The sequence below is a fragment of the Panulirus ornatus genome, chromosome 30 (assembly GCF_036320965.1).
Source record: "Panulirus ornatus isolate Po-2019 chromosome 30, ASM3632096v1, whole genome shotgun sequence".
In the NCBI taxonomy this organism is placed as follows: Eukaryota; Metazoa; Arthropoda; class Malacostraca; order Decapoda; family Palinuridae; genus Panulirus; species Panulirus ornatus.
In genome coordinates this window covers 2,515,014-2,532,160 of record NC_092253.1, presented here as the reverse complement: position 1 = coordinate 2,532,160, position 17,147 = coordinate 2,515,014, and the positions used below count along the sequence as shown (strand labels likewise).

Genomic DNA, 17,147 nt, shown 5'->3' with positions numbered 1-17,147 from the left:
TTATATCCCACAACAACTTTTTTGCACAAATGTCATTTAGTGAAACTTTTTTTAATGAACATTAAGTCCCTGTCCTTCTCACACCCATATAATTATTTATTTATTTTATTTATTATACTTAACTGCTGTCTCCTGGGTTAGCGAGGTAGTGCAAGGAAACAGAAGAGGAATGGCCCAACCTAACCACATACACATATATATACATAATTATATATGTACTTTTTCATAAACCGTGTATTCCCAGCCACCATTCCTTTTACAGCACATAACTCAACAAGCTTTTTCCCATTTTCATATAAACTAGTGATCCCATATTTTCTAGCTATAATATCAATTTTGATGTCATCCACATTTGTATTCAGTTCCTGTAGCACAAAGATTTGATCCCCTATATCAAAACTATCAAAGCTCTAACTTGTTTCCTAAATTGCAGTAATTTCTTTCTCACTTTACTCATTATTTTTTTGCAATGTAAGTTTGAATAGAATGTGATATTGAACTGACATTACACTCTAAATCATTAATTATGAAAAGGTTGTTGTATTTTATTAATTTCTCACATTTTCAGGCAATCATAGCTATTGGTAATGGGAATGACAATGAAGAATTCATTTTTTGTGATTCTGATCTTATTTATGATGAGGGATTAGACATGGATCCTTGTGAATATGAGGTGAAGGCCCAAGAAAGGGAAGCCAGAGAACTTAAAAGGAGGCATGAACTTCTTATGCAGGTGAGTTATCATGCTTTTTTATCCTTGCTTTTTGGATATTGTAGATCCCATGATCTACTTTCTTATCAAGGAATAGTTCCAGCTTTTCTTTATTCAGAGCATTTCTTTTTGCTCAATCTATATATCTATATCTCTGATGCCCATTCCCTACGGGAACTTCCTTAAAGGGATGGCCACTGCAAAAGTCTCCATAACTTGTGAAACTCAGTCTGTCTTTTCTATCATTTAAATTGCTTGCAAGAGGGAAACCACCTCATTGGGTTGTGTAACATAGCATGTATAGTGAGAAGCATTAATTGATAGTGCAATACTCTTAATTTTTCCAGATTGACTTCAATGATTTAACACAGGAACAGAAGACTGTGATACGTGCCCGTCAGAAACTTCTCATGTACTTGGATCGGTTAGCTACATATGAGGTGAGTTCTTGTTTCATATCTTTGTTTCATTGTGTTTTCTTGCATACAGACAGAGGTCCATGTACACCTTAGAAACTTGCTCAGTTAGGGTTAAAATGCCCTTATACCCCAGAAATGATTGTATCTATATGGTTTTACTGTACTCGCTTCATTCATAAAACTTATGATGCTGGCAGATACTTGTTCGTAGAACTCAGTGACATTATAGCAATGCATCAAGGCATATAACTTTTTTGTGTAGAGCTAAGGTAAGGTCTAGCTACATCTTACACATTCATTTACAATTGCTTCTTGGTGCTCCATGAACATAATTGTTGTTGGTATGTGATGTGTTTGTGGCTTTCATGTGGGTATTATTTTCTCTCATTCGTATGTTTCCTCCAACATGAATCATAATACTTTGTTGTGTCATGAGAGTTAGTGTACCCAGAGACAACACTGGTGTCAACTGCCATTGTATGGTTGTACCTTTTTCATAATGTTCAGCCTAATATCTGTTTGTTTATTTATCACATTTTATGTTAGATTAATTCTAGGTCTTTTGATTGTAGATAAGCAGAGATAACAATGACATTGTAAGGTGAACACAGTGGAAGTGACCACAACATTCCACATAGAAAACTGCTGCTTGTTAGTTGGGTCTTAGGGATGATTACTGTTATAAACCTGTTCATCTTGGGACATTTAATAAGTTTAATTACTTCATTTACCACCTCACATGCTGTGAAACAGGGAAGTAATTATAGGAAATTGACAGTGTGAGTGTTAAGGATTATTTGATGCACAGTGTTATCAGGCAAGTTACAGAGATCTTGATGATTATTGAAGGAAGGCAAAAAACTTCACAGTTCAAAGTATTGTCTTTCAGGCAAATCGTAGCACTACAAGACTTTACTTGGGAAATTTTAGACCTCTTGGTTAAACTATTTATTGTGGTTTGCAGTTTTGTTATAAATGAGTGTGTTAGCAGTTTCTGCATACTAGTAGTTACACCAGAAGGGAAAATCCACAATTGGAGAGGATTAACATCATCAGTTGATGAAAGGAAATACAGAGCTTTTTACTTCAAAGGAGTTGACCTTTTCTTGCCTTTGATTGTAGCACAGCTTCAAAGCTTGCAGGAACCCCATGAAAGGGTTCCCAGTGTTTTATGTCATATTCTAATCTTAGTAATGATACATATGTTTTTTGTGAGAAATGGAAAGGTAGTGTAATTAAAGGGAGTATTGAGAAAATTAGAGGTAGATTTGTCATTCTTGAGATATTTGAATGTATATATGAGTTGTGTATCGAACTGATAGGGGTATTTGGAGTGAAAGTGAAAAGAGTGATGAAAAATTGTATATAAATTGATGAAATATGAAAAAGGAAACAGTAAAGAAATGTGTGAGAGAGGTCTTGAGTATGGGGAAATATGCAGAGATGTGGAAAAATAGTGATGTTTAGAGAAGGGAATTTGCTGACAGTCTTGCTTTGTAACAAGTAGATGTTTGATGCAGATAATCTACAAACTCAAAGAGACATGTAATCTACTAAGTCATCTGTTTCAAAAGGAATTAACAATGGAAACTTTTTCATTTATTGCTGTCATCATATGAGTCAGCACACTTGTGCATGATATGCCAAGTGATTGAAATTATGATAAACATACAGTTGATTTGATTAGGACTTACAGATTTTTCTTTGCCTCCAGGTACTTCTTGGTGGGGCTCATCTTGCACCTGAACATTATGATGCAGCATTTTTTGATAAGTTTCGCAGTCAGTCAGCCATCTCTGCAACAGTAGAGTTTGCTCGGAATTATGATTGGCGAGGTGTTGATGCCATGTTTACCTATCATGGTGAGGAGACTTTACCCCACCAACTGGCTGTTTTATCAAACTTCCCACCTACCATGGGGCCTTTTGAGTACAGGTAGAGGCAGAATATTACTCTTTTCATGAATTAAGTGATGCTGTATGATCTGTGGATTCCAGTGTGATTATATTTGTTTTAGATTTTTAATAAGCACATATGGTTCAGATGTTTTTGCTTAATGTGTGTGTGTGTTGTGAAGGCACAGAATATGAATGGAAAAAGGTTGAGGCTACAGAATGTTATTCTTCTCTGAAGGTCACTTTTGCCTGAGTGTGAAGGAGATGAGGTGTTTTTATGGGAAGAAGAACAGTTACGAGATGAAGATTGGTGTGAAGATCCTGTATGCAGGTAAATACCACATTGTTTGATACCATTTTATTGCTGTATATGTAATTAATTGAAAATCATTTTACTGCAGAGATGAATTTTTGGAGTACTATATATTATGTTTATCCTGTATGTTTTACACATTACTTTTATAATTGTTTCTCATTTCTCTCACTGCACAGTGAGTTGACTGAAGTAGAATGTTGACACACATTTCAGTACATTGATTTATTTAGAAACCTTACACTTTACATGATTAAATGTCCATGTCATTTCATCACATTTCAGTCATGAAATTCACATACCCACTGTATCATGCTGACTTGGTACTACAAATGAAACTGAAAAATAGGTTGGATCAGGATTTTCAGGCAGTCCTAAAGGTTGAGACTCCTTCAGTTCCTTCAACTATTTTTGTTGAAGAGAACAGAGGATGCATGGCAGAGGAGCATTTTTAAAATGGGATGAGGTTTCCATTGGTGTGCCGTAAGGCATAGTCTTTGGACTTGCTGTTTTTCTATTCTTTTTCATGGCATACCAGAGTGGCTAAATTCTTACCTAGATATGTTTACAGTTGGTGCTAAGGTCATGAGAGAAATAAATGATGATGAGGATTGTATCAATTGACAAAGTGACCTAGACAAACTCCATATGGCCTTAATGACCCTGGCAGTTGATAGGCCTGAAGCCCAAACAACCACTCAACCAAACTTCAGAGTTGGTCTGATGATGAAACTCAGCCCAGGTAAAAGCAAAGTAATGAGGATGGGTTGCAACAGTAAAGTCTTTGTATGAATATAATTTAGCAGGAAACAAGCTATAAGAATCTATATGCAAGAATGAATCGTGAATTGATGTTATACCATTGTTCCTGCATGAACACATTATGAGCACTGTCAAGGAAACAAATTGTCTGTAGTCTAATATCGAAATTGCTTTTAAGTACCTGGGTAAGGAAACGTTCAGCAACCCATTCACAGTGTTTATATGACCTAGATTTGAATATGGTTCTCCATTGGGAATACAGAAAATGCTGATAAGGAAGAAAAGGGAGATCAAGAAATCTCATGCTGCTGTCCATAAAAAAAGACATTCCCATCAACAATGATGAAGCCATTTACATTTTCAAGAGCATAGCACAAAGGCAAGTGCTTTCTCAGTCAGAATGTAGAAATTAGTCACACAAAACAGATTTGTTCTTTTTATGATTTACCCTCATAGTACTGTAGGGTTATGCATTAACAGGAAATAGACCACTGAAAGGTGTAGCATTATTATGTGATATATGTTTACATGGTGCATGGGAGGTTAGGGACTTGAAATAAAAAAACACACACTGAAATACTTAGTCTCTATTAAACTGAAAAATGTCCAGTATTCCAGTTGAGACTTCTTTGAAACGTTTGCAACATGCAGTGCCTCAAATTTTCGGTGCACTTTTCCATCTGGGACATGTTAACATATATTACAATCCATTTTAATTCCAATCTGAGGGATATTGTCCTGTTAAGACCACATTAACATGTTTTGCCATCCATGTTGACTCAAATTTTGGGTGTATTTTCCATTTAGGACCACATTGAAATGTTTCTGTTTTGTGTTGATACTTGTATTATTAACCATGTTAAGGTAAGACCCTGCTGGATTTACAGTATCCTTTCTGAAGTTTTTTTCTTAATCATTGTGACCTATGCTTGTTCTTTCCAAGACAGTTTGTTGAATTAATAACACCATTATCATAAGATATTCTCATACACTTCCAGTGCCACATGATTTTCAATTTCCTTTTGTTTTTACTTTATCTTTAACGCACACTGTATTACAGTTGTGATTTTCTCCACATCCATCATTTTTATATAATCATTTTTTTTTTTTTTTTTTTTATACTTTGTCGCTGTCTCCCGCGTCTGCGAGGTAGCGCAAGGAAACAGACGAAAGAAATGGCCCACCCCCCCCCCCCATACACATGTACATACACATGTCCACACACGTGTATACATACCTACACAGCTTTCCATGGTCCACCCCAGACGCCTCACATGCCTTGATTCACTCCACTGACAGCACGTCAACCCCTGTATACCACATCGCTCCAATTCACTCTATTCCTTGCCCTCCTTACACCCTCCTGCATGTTCAGGCCCCGATCACACAAAATCTTTTTCACTCCATCTTTCCACCTCCAATTTGGTCTCCCTCTTCTCCTCGTTCCCTCCACCTCCGACACATATATCCTCTTGGTCAATCTTTCCTCACTCATTCTCTCCATGTGCCCAAACCATTTCAAAACACCCTCTTCTGCTCTCTCAACCACGCTCTTTTTATTTCCACACATCTCTCTTACCCTTACGTTACTTACTCGATCAAACCACCTCACACCACACATTGTCCTCAAACATCTCATTTCCAGCACATCCATCCTCCTGCGCACAACTCTATCCATAGCCCACGCCTCGCAACCATACAACATTGTTGGAACCACTATTCCTTCAAACATACCCATTTTTGCTTTCCGAGATAATGTTCTCGACTTCCACACATTTTTCAAGGCTCCCAAAATTTTCGCCCCCTCCCCCACCCTATGATCCACTTCCGCTTCCATGGTTCCATCCGCTGACAGATCCACTCCCAGATATCTAAAACACTTCACTTCCTCCAGTTTTTCTCCATTCAAACTTACCTCCCAATTGACTTGACCCTCAACCCTACTGTACCTAATAACCTTGCTCTTATATAATCATGTGTTACTATATTTTTCACTTTCAGGGAAGCAGTCAGTCAAGGAGAAGGAGATCCAGCTGATTTCTTATACGCAGAGCAACCCAACTTAGAGAAATTTAGAGGGCTGAATGTAACGGGGGAGGTGGTCAGTCAATGGTATCAGGAACGTGCACGAGAGATTGAAAGATGTAGTCACTTTGTTGATGCTGCTTTGGACCTTCTTAAATTAGGCCGAGAAAGAGGTGTGAAGGTAAGAATCTTGTGGTTTTGTTCCAGGGTTAATGAAAAAACTTTGATATAGAATGGCGTTAAGCATATATGCTGTCTTGTGCCATCTTTGTATTTGTCTTCCTATTTGTTTATATGGCTATATCTTTGTGAATCATTCTCCCTATCTCTTTAAGAAAACAGTAGCAAAAGCTGTGATACTTCTGCTGAGACAAATCTTAGATAAAAGCAGCATAGGGGATATTCAGAGACTGTCTTGTGCATCACCAATACACTAATGGAAGATTAATCTTCTGCCAAAATATTGTCAGCCAGTAAGCTTCACAGCACTTGTTGTAAAAGTCTTTAAAAGAATATGTGAGAAACATCCATTGGAATGCCTATTGACTGTATTAAGGATATGTCCTTGATTGGCTATGTGCTATTCTTTGGATTTGGAAACTGATACAATGCATATAAAAGAGTTAGGGCTTAGGCAAAAAGAACAATAACAGAAACAAAAGGAGACTCCAGGCATGGCTATATAACTATCAATAAGAACACAGGAGAAGAGGATTTCCAGTCTTTTGCTCTCACCCCTGTTAGTTACCTGTCATGTGGCAAACAGGAAGTACATGAGTAGGATTCCTACTCTCCTGCATTTTTTTTCTTTAAATTCTTGATTACACTGTTCAAGTGTAAGATCATTAACAGGAAAATTATCATACTTCCTTGTTCTGTTCCATGGCTGACTTTAAACCTTTAAACCTTTTGACTTTTATACCTTAGACTTTAAGGTTATCATTTTCATAACTGGTCTGAGTATATAGATTTGTATTAAAAAGCTCTATACCATGCTTATTTTCACCTTTTGTTGTTTAGCTGTTTTTGTTTCTACTATTTTGTTAGTTTAAGCAATTTTTACTTACTAGAATTTTATTTCAGCTCCTGCACATTCATGCACTGTTCACACAGCTTATTAGTAGGAACTGGGAGTCCCGTACCTATGAATGAGCTCCAAAATATACTATTTGATTCTTGGTCGACATGCAATCAATCACCCTTATTTATGAACCACCAGACTACTTGAATGTGCATTCTCTCATTAGATATTGCCTAATACGATTTTCTGTTAAATGTATTTGCTTGAATGTAATTTTTGTTTCATTTTTACAGGCAGGTAGGTATAGGTATTTAATCTGATTTTTTGCAGATTATCATTATTTCGTTTTTCTGACTTTGAACAATACAACTTCATAAAGAACCCAGAAACATAACCTGTTCATAAAATGGGGACTCTCAGTTTAGTATTGAGAATTAAATTTTGATGATTTTTATTAGTTTATCACCATATTTTTTTTCCAGAACCTTGAGGAACTGCATGACACATTAGATACCTTAGAAGTGCTGGTGTATGAGGCTGGCCTATCATCCATGACCCTTGACAAGTTTTCAAAGCTCTTGGATGATGAGAAAATTATGCAGCTCATGTCAACAGTTAGTATAACAGTTTCTTAAAGTCATAAGTGCGCACTGTCATACCTGATTCATTTTTAACCCTTAGTATATGAGGACACATTAAATGTTTTGGTATAAAGTCTCTCCTCATGTTTCGTGGTTGTCTTTTTCTCCAGTCATATTCTTTAACTTTGTTGGGTTAAATGATTTAAATGACTATGAGGGAGTGTTTGCTTGCTCCATTTATCATAAATGGGATTACGTATGACTGATAAATAGATAGATTTAAGCTGAATGGTGTAAGCATCTGGTCTTTAAAGCTTCCATAACTTATTCTTGCGGGGAGTACTTGATTAATTTTTTCATTTTTTGGATGAACTTCTTTTTTAATCTGTACTGGATTTGAGATTCTCAAGGTATCTAGGATAGATATTTTCCTGTGAGACAATAGATAAGAGGTGTGTTGGCTAAAAAATAAGTTTTTTACACCAAGAATTCCGCTTTCTTTTTAGTAGTGTAAACACTTTGTTTAGCAAGTCCTGAATTATATGTTGCATTAAATGATAAGTTCTTGAAATTCCACTTACTTTAAAGTGAATGGATATCTTTTCTTAGAAAGACTAATTCATCATAAACTCCTCATATGCAGTGTTCAGGCAAATCATTTTAGCTAGTTTTTCTTAGGCTGAAGTTGTGTATGTGATGAAATACCATACCAGAATCACTCCATTCTAATTGGACATTTACTGAAACTGGATTCACCTCATTGAATTGGGAATGGAGTAATGATAGGTAATAATAATGAAGATAGATTGACATACTGTTGTTCTATATCAGATTGCACTTTATTGTGGAATTTATAGTGGATCATATACAAGAGAAGTGAAAGGCATTGGCCTTTTTGGCTCATTACTGGACTGCAGAACAAATAGGCATTTTTTTCTTCTTCAAAAGTGATTTTCTTCCACGGTGACACAAAGCAATGTTACACTTTGTAGTTGAATATTGACATATAATTTTGAGTGGTTGTCAAATTGCATTCCTTTGACCCAGGTAGCTGTCTTTTCTCTCATCCTCAACCACACATGGATTGAAGGCATTCTGTCCACAGTCTCTTGTTATCTTACATAACACTTGACAACACTCAACTCACACAGCTCATTCTTCCCAACTTTTATATTTTTCTGCAGTGAATGTTGTGCGCTAGCCCTGCAATTTGGGAAAATGGAAGGAGCAGTAGATAGAAGTAGTAGGTAGAAACATCGGACAGGAGCATTAGGCAGAAACGTGGGTAAAAGTAGTAGGTAGGAACATTATTTGGGAGAATTAGGTAGAAGTAGTAGGTTGGAACTTTAGGCGGGAACATCTGTTAGACACATTAGGTAACAGTAGATGGTGGGAACATTAGGTAGAAGCCTCTGAAAATGCTGTGCTAGAGTTGCCTTTTGCTGGTGGATTGTTAAGGGTGAGGCACTAAAGGCTAAGAAGCAGCACTGGAGTTAGTAGTTATGGAGACTCTTTTGCCATGGTGACCCCCTTGAGGTAGATAATTTTCTTGATTATTCTCTTGCCAACAGAGCACTCCTGAAACCTATATCCAGAACATTCGTCGCTGGTTACTGCCCTTCCTGGCCCGGTGTGAGAAGTGGCAGCCTGGGAGTGCCAGTGTCTTGATGCGGACTTATTTGGTGACTATAGCTACGGATGATCTACGTTTGCCGTTGAAAATATTGCAGGTGAGATTAAAGAACTGTAATGAGTTGTGTGGATATTTTGAGCCTGAATCATAATTCATGCCAAAAGAAATGACTATAGTAGAATTCTTTACTTAATTCCAGCACAGGATGTAGGTAGTACAGAATTAGACCTGAAGTGTCATTAGCAGTAACTGTACTTGCAGTTTTACATGTAGGTCATGAATCGGGCTCAAAAGAGTGTTTTGAAAATGGTATTATGATGTAGTGGTTTGCACAACTGCCTCTGAAGTAACTTGCTAATTTAAGGGACATGGAAAAGGTAGCCAGCCCACAAACTTCTGTAGGGCAGTGGTGAATGTCACAACCTGACAGTCTAAGGGACTTGGGTTTGAATTCTGGAAAAAGTAGTGAGCTTGCAACCAGTTCAGCTATTTATTCTCCCTGGAGGGCTGATCAGTGAATGAATACCGTGCATACGCTAGGTTGTGTCATGCATATGTGTGTGTATCCATAGAACACTGATTACAGTCTCTGGCTGCCTAGCAACTGCAAATGCTCATTAGCTACACAATAAAACAAAGATCCTCCCAATACGATCTCATCTCAGCATGCTTGGAACTCACTTCTTTGCAACAACACTAGTCCCCTCTAACGCAAATTACTCCATTACTAACCACCAACCACCATGCAGAAATAAAAAGCTTACTCCTGTCTCACACTTTAGCAACACTTACTGATATATATCCTCTCCTCCAACAGACATAACCCTGACAAGAAAAACATGCATCCATCTGAAACTACACTCTCCAGGCAAAGACGAATCACACATATGCTCTGAATATCAACCATCCCTACATTACAACAAACACTAATTTAAGACATTTCAAGACCCTTTGGGCCCATGATGCAACTACCATAATGAGGAATCTGAACACTGCACTCACCCACATGGACTTGCACTTTAAAGTCACTACATTTTATGAACTTTGGGTCCTCCCATAGGATATGGCAGACTTCCAGAGCTGCAGGAGCTCCATAAAGATGGAAGGGGTTCCTGGGGCAGGAATTGAGTTTTCATTGATATTAGACGTGTAACATATACAGGGTTAAGAGATGGGGCAGCACGAATGTAAAACTCCTTTCCTGTAACACAGAAATAGTAATCACAAATGCATACTCATACAGACATCAGACAGCATAAATAAGTTTAAGAAGTTGTATGATAGTAGAGACTGTTTAAGAAAAGGGGTTTCACACATGTAGAACTTAATCATCTTACAGTACAAATAGGTATTTACAGTAGTTGATTATGCACTTTTGCTTACAGCCTGATCAGATTGTTGATGTGTACAGTGAACGGTTCTTAAAAGGTGTAGTGATAGAACATTCACAGTACATAACATGAAATTAAACAGGAAATCTGTTAAGATATATGTTATGTACGTTTAGAGTGTAAGAGTGGTAGATGAATGGAACAAAATGAGTGAGGACATGGTAAATGCAGACAACATGCAGAAATTTAAAAAGTTGTGTGATAGTGGAGAATATTGTATTGATGGGGCTCAACTATTTTTTCAGGTTCTCCATGTCCCATACAGTTAGGTAATTGCATACACACACTGAAAATATTGCTAATTTTATAATTTTTGATTTGAATGGATGATCATCTGTTTAAGATAGAGAGGGATATTTGCAGCATTCTCGACCTGATCAGCATGCTCCAATCATTACATCTGCAGAAGAGATGATGACCATTGCCATTGAATGTGTATATGCATGTGAGAAAGAGAACCAGCTTCTTCGAGCTTTTGCCATCTTAGAATGTCTTCCAGAAAGGGAGTCAGGGTGAGTATCCACGTGCCAATAAATAGCCATATTATAATTTATAATCAGTTTATATTTTGTGCAGTATATTGAAATGTGTTGTAATTTTTCTTATTGTTATATATTCATGTTTTCCTTGTTTTAGCATGCACAATTAGTTTTAAACATAGGATAGCATATATGATTTCAAACTTATTGAATCATCTTTTTACCTTCAAAGCAGGTTTTTATGAAGATTGACATTTTAAATTTCACAGAAATTTTGGTGAATATATATATCTTTTCATATACAGAAATGAGAGCACCGAGTCCCTGTCTAAACTGCATGATTTGGCTGATGCTTTGGATGCTCATCTAACAGCTGCAGAGCTGCTAAGCAACAATGGTGTGAATGTGACTCCGTGTCAGCTCCGTCAGTTGCAATCTGAACCTGAGAAAGTTCATGAAATACTTACCAAGCTTACAAGGGCTGCTGCAAGAAGGTGAGATTGTTATGCATGCTCAATATGTGTAGAATGATTCAGTGAGCCAGGTTATGTATCTTTTCATGCAGAGTTCACAGTTCGTTCTATACCAAATGAAGGGTTTTTAAAGATAATTATAAGAATATTTAAGAAAGAAAATGATTTTGTAATTCTTGATACAGGAATCAAGTTAGGAAAGATAGATTATTTGTTTTAGCCATCACATATTTATCCTAGTTGGATTTCTTACATTAGCATATTCTTGTTTAAGATGTTCAGATACTGAACTGAAAGATGAAACTGTAATTACTTCATAATCAGCCTGAGAGGACTGGCTGACTACCTTGAAACATTATGTTATAGTATAATGTCTGAGATATTGTTTAAACATATTTTGGATATTACAAAATACTTTATCAGCCATATCAGAATCATTTTTATCATTATGGATGAAGATAATCACTACCTTTATAGATACAGGACTAGATTACCATGGATTTAGAATGTTAAAGATCACTAAGACTTAGAGAATTGTAATTGAAGGATAAAATGCATCTGCAAGCATAAGTTTATCTTATTTTTTTGTTGTAGTTCATTTTGGCTCATTTGCATCTTCTCTGCATATCACCATTTCCTTATCTGCAACCCTTACTGTTGCTTTCATTTATTCTTCTGATATCTTTACACTAATCAGCTCCTTTCGCAAGATTTTCTTATTACCTTTGAATTCATTGATACCCACTTCCCCATCTTTTGTTTGCCCTGTTTTTAGTTTTTGTACTTTTCTCTTTGACTTCCTGTGACATTTCTTTTACCCCTTCTTCTGCTTTACCTTACTGCCCAAGGATCCCCATCTACAGAGTCATAGGTGGAGAAGTGTAGTGATATTGTTTGTGTGTCTTTGTGGGGTGATTGTGGGATAATTGAGGATTAAGTGTTCTGTGCCATGAGAAAGCTTCATCTTGGTTATAGGGGTCTTGAAATTTGTTGAATCAGTATTTCTGGAGCTGGAGAGATGGATGGTGTCCAGAACACAGACAAGAAAACCTAACAAATATGTGGTAATCTGGTGCAACAAATTTTTTTTACGTGTTTGCATGTTTATTGACTTGATTCATTGGAGTGCATTAGCATTTAAATGTTCTTGCAGGGAACCCCGACTTAGCGATGAGGACTGGCGTAAATTACTTTATGACATGCTGGAGCTACAGCAGAAAGTGTTCACATGTGTGGAGCCACAAGTTTGCTTTGAGGTCAGTGCACGAGTACTTGGGAATCATCTTACTTTCTAGATGGTATTTTTTTTTTTTCAGTAACCTCAGGAAATAGCATTTTCAAGTGTTGAAATGATGCCCTGATATCACAGTCATTGATGTTTATGTCAGAGATAGTGATTATTGGAAATCAGATTTTCATTCTGTGTGACTGTAATTCACATGGAATGTGTATTTAAAACCTTTCACACAATTTTTGCAGTGTGAAATTTGCTTTGATGTAACTGTGAAGTCTGGAGATCATTTGAATTTGACTGAGCTTAGGGGTACTACAAAAGTTGTCGGTCATTGTTTAAAGCTGAAATTTATAAACTGCTTTTCCTGAAAAGGATTGAGTTTGCTTAAAGTTAACACAAGAAGTAGTCAGTCACTGTCAGAAGAGAAATATCGTTAGTAAAATGGGATGAATTGAGGATGAACATCACTTCCCTTTTGATGAGTAGATGGTTCTTTAAAGTAATTTACTTAAAGTAATTTACAAGAGTTTATGTAGTTCCTGTAATGTTTTACCCTTAAATGCCAAGAGCCATCATATGGTGACTGGCACAGTAGATGCTGAGAGTCATCATCAGATACTCACCAGATAGATGCCAATTTAAGGAATTATTTCGAACAACTCCCTGTATATTGACCTTTATATGGCTGCTAAGTACAGGGATACCCCTTTGAAAGCTTCCCCACTGAAAGCTGATTTACTGTATAGCTCTTAGTTTTTGGAATTAAGCTGATTTGTTAGAGCCTCTTAGACTTTTTTTTTCTAATTTTTTTTTTTTTTTTCCGGTCTCCCGCGTTTGCGAGGTAGCGCAAGGAAACAGACGAAAGAAATGGCCCAACCCACCCCCATACACATGTATATACATATGTCCACACACGCAAATATACATACCTACACAGCTTTCCATGGTTTACCCCAGACGCTTCACATGCCCTGATTCAATCCACTGACAGCACGTCAACCCCGGTATACCACATCGATCCAATTCACTCTATTCCTTGCCCTCCTTTCACCTTCCTGTATGTTCAGGCCCCGATCACACAAAATCTTTTTCACTCCATCTTTCCACCTCCAATTTGGTCTCCCACTTCTCCTCGTTCCCTCCACCTCCGACACATACATCCTCTTGGTCAATCTTTCCTCACTCATTCTCTCCATGTGCCCAAACCATTTCAAAACTCCCTCTTCTGCTCTCTCAACCACGCTCTTTTTATTTCCACACATCTCTCTTACCCTTACGTTACTTACTCGATCAAACCACCTCACACCACACATTGTCCTCAAACATCTCATTTCCAGCACATCCATCCTCCTGCGCACAACTTTATCCATAGCCCACGCCTCGCAACCATACAACATTGTTGGAACCACTATTCCTTCAAACATACCCATTTTTGCTTTCCGAGATAATGTTCTCGACTTCCACACATTCTTCAAGGCTCCTAGGATTTTCGCCCCCTCCCCCACCCTATGATCCACTTCCACTTCCATGGTTCCATCCGCTGCCAGATCCACTCCCAGATATCTAAAACACTTTACTTCCTCCAGTTTTTCTCCATTCAAACTTACCTCCCAATTGACTTGACCCTCAACCCTACTGTACCTAATAACCTTGCTCTTATTCACATTTACTCTTAACTTTCTTCTTTCACACACTTTACCAAACTCAGTCACCAGCTTCTGCAGTTTCTCACATGAATCAGCCACCAGCGCTGTATCATCAGCGAACAACAACTGACTCACTTCTAATTCTATAATGTGAAAAATTTCCAAATTCAAATAAGTTGGTCTTACCCACTACTTTTGTGTATGTTTTCTCAGCCAGTCATGAGTGTTGTAAGTAAAATGCTGTGGGCTGATCAGTGCTAAGCTACTTGTCCTTCTTCACTTTAAACATATGCATGAATGCTTGAGTCTATCACTTGCTTCATTTATCATATTAAAAAGTATTTATGAATTATTGTAACAATGATGTATGATGAAAAGTTTGCAAGCGATAGTGCTGAAAATACACCAAAGGTTACAAGAAAAAGTATCATTTAAAGATGAAAATGGAAGTACTCATAGGTAAGAAGTAATACTGTCAGGAACATATCTCCATATCACATATTTGATAATGAATCCATTGATAGGAGATTCATTGAAAGCTCTTTCTTCAGGAATGCATATTGATTGTTTGAATGGGTATCGTTGTATGTTTTGGTCATGGTGCTTATTACATAGACTACCACTCTCTGGAAGTAATTCAAACTCCCATCCCTGGGGATAGGGGAGAAAGAATACTTCTCACGTATTCCCTGTGTCTCGTAGAAGGTGACTAAATGGGGTGGGAGTGGGGGGCTGGAAATCCTCCCCTCCAGTTTTTACTTTTCCAAAAGAGGGAACAGGAAGGGGGCCAAGTGAGAGTTTAACTCTTAAGGCTCAGTCCTCTGTTATTGATGCTACCTCACTAATGTGGGAAATGGCGAATATGTGTAAAAGAAAAAGCTGTGTGTGTGTGTGTGTGTGTGTGTGTGTGTGTGTGTGTGTACCCTATTTTATGATAGGAAACAGACTTTGAAGACTTTGTTTTTTTGTCCAAATTGTGAGCAACTCTTCCTTTCTGCCAGCATGTTAGGGTTAACTATTTTAGTATAGAATACCATATGCAACATGTATTTTTTCAATTATTCATTATTTCAGACTCTAACAGAGGCTCTTCTCTGCTCTGATGTTAGTGACAACATCCAGTTTGCTGGTGAACTTTTAGAGACACGTGCAGATCGGTCTCCAGTGAACAACCCATACCTGCAGCAGTTACCATTTGCTCAAGCAGTGAAACTGGTGATAACTTCTGCCACACATTATTGCAACTCGTCTGAGAGTCACACTGATAAAGCTATGGATTTAGCATTGTAAGATTTTGTGTTATATTACAGTATACAGTATTTTATTTGATTAGTATTTTGTGTATATTGAAATATTTTTCTTTCTTTTTTCTTACTTATTGTTATTTTCTGCATGAATGAGGTAGCATCCAAAGAGCAGAGGACTGAGCCTTCAAGGGAAAATCCTCACTTGGCCCCTTCTCTGTTCCTTCTTTTGGAAATATAAAAACTGGAGGGGGCTTTCCAGCCCCTTGCTCCCACCCCTTTTAGTTGCTTTCTACGACACGCAAGGAATACATTGGAAGTATTCTTTTCCCTATCCCCAAGGATGATATATTCATACCATGTAGAATTATCATGGATAATGGATGTAAGGTATTCTTTTTTTTGATGCCTTGATACTGGATTAGTTAGTGTTAAGATTCCTCAAACAAGAGGAATTCCTTCTTAGACATAAGAATGCTGTGCCACATTGAAAAGTACATATTTTTGTTAAATGACTATTTATTATCATTGAAGTAAAATACTGTATTCATTGAGCTACTGATGACAATTGAAGTACACTATTTGGTGAACTACAAATGTGTCTAGTTTAACCAAAGGATTAGTTCTCATTACCAGGGTTATTACTCTTTCAGTTGTAAGAAATAATGAAAATAAGGACAGAAGATTTTTAGTCCTTTTACAGTTTTGCAATTTTACGTAATGGTTTTATAAGTATCACAAGAATTTTTCTTACTTAGGCAGTGCCTTCGATTGATTGAATCAGAAAATGAGGATATCAAAAGAGAAAAGGATTTCATATCAGCACTTCAGATGCTGCCAGACTTTGGGATCCATAAGCTTCCATTACAAGGTAAAAAGTGAATTAACTTGTGAATTTAGAATTTACCAGTGCTGTGTAATTATTTTTTGTTATGAATGTTGATTTCATTCACATTTTACTATGCATGCCTAATCATCAAAACATTGCTTGCACCTGTCAGTAGCTTGATAAGATGGGGAAGTATTGAAGTGTAAAAGAAAATCTTTATATTCTTATTGTTTTAATTTTACTATACCATTTTCATTATTCTTTTGCACCCAGTTCGGTTGTGTGAAGACCGGCTAACTCTGATACAGGAAGGCTTGCAGACAAAAAAGGGAAGCTACCGTCATGGTTCTCGCCTCCTACAATTGGCTACCTTGTTGCGGGTTTGTGGAACAGATACCGAAGCAAGGCAAGCTAAGGTCCTCACTCTTGTTGCTCAAGCTGCTCTTAAGGTATGTGTCCTTTGAAAGTCGTGATCATTTAAAGTTTTCTT

General features: G+C 37.2%; 1 protein-coding gene across 1 annotated transcript in view; it reads left to right on the top strand.

Annotated features, from left to right (window-relative positions):
- The window catches only part of LOC139758307 (NBAS subunit of NRZ tethering complex-like), a 125,124-nt gene that overhangs the window by 16,995 nt on the left and 90,982 nt on the right, over positions 1-17,147 (top strand). Inside the window, exons 12-24 of the mRNA XM_071679535.1 lie at positions 569-733; positions 1,060-1,152; positions 2,846-3,066; positions 3,265-3,357; positions 6,103-6,307; positions 7,630-7,761; positions 9,300-9,458; positions 11,116-11,264; positions 11,537-11,725; positions 12,858-12,960; positions 15,659-15,870; positions 16,587-16,699; positions 16,931-17,106. Coding sequence (XP_071535636.1) covers positions 569-733; positions 1,060-1,152; positions 2,846-3,066; positions 3,265-3,357; positions 6,103-6,307; positions 7,630-7,761; positions 9,300-9,458; positions 11,116-11,264; positions 11,537-11,725; positions 12,858-12,960; positions 15,659-15,870; positions 16,587-16,699; positions 16,931-17,106 — 2,010 coding nt within the window. The remainder of the gene's footprint in view (positions 1-568; positions 734-1,059; positions 1,153-2,845; positions 3,067-3,264; positions 3,358-6,102; positions 6,308-7,629; positions 7,762-9,299; positions 9,459-11,115; positions 11,265-11,536; positions 11,726-12,857; positions 12,961-15,658; positions 15,871-16,586; positions 16,700-16,930; positions 17,107-17,147) is intronic.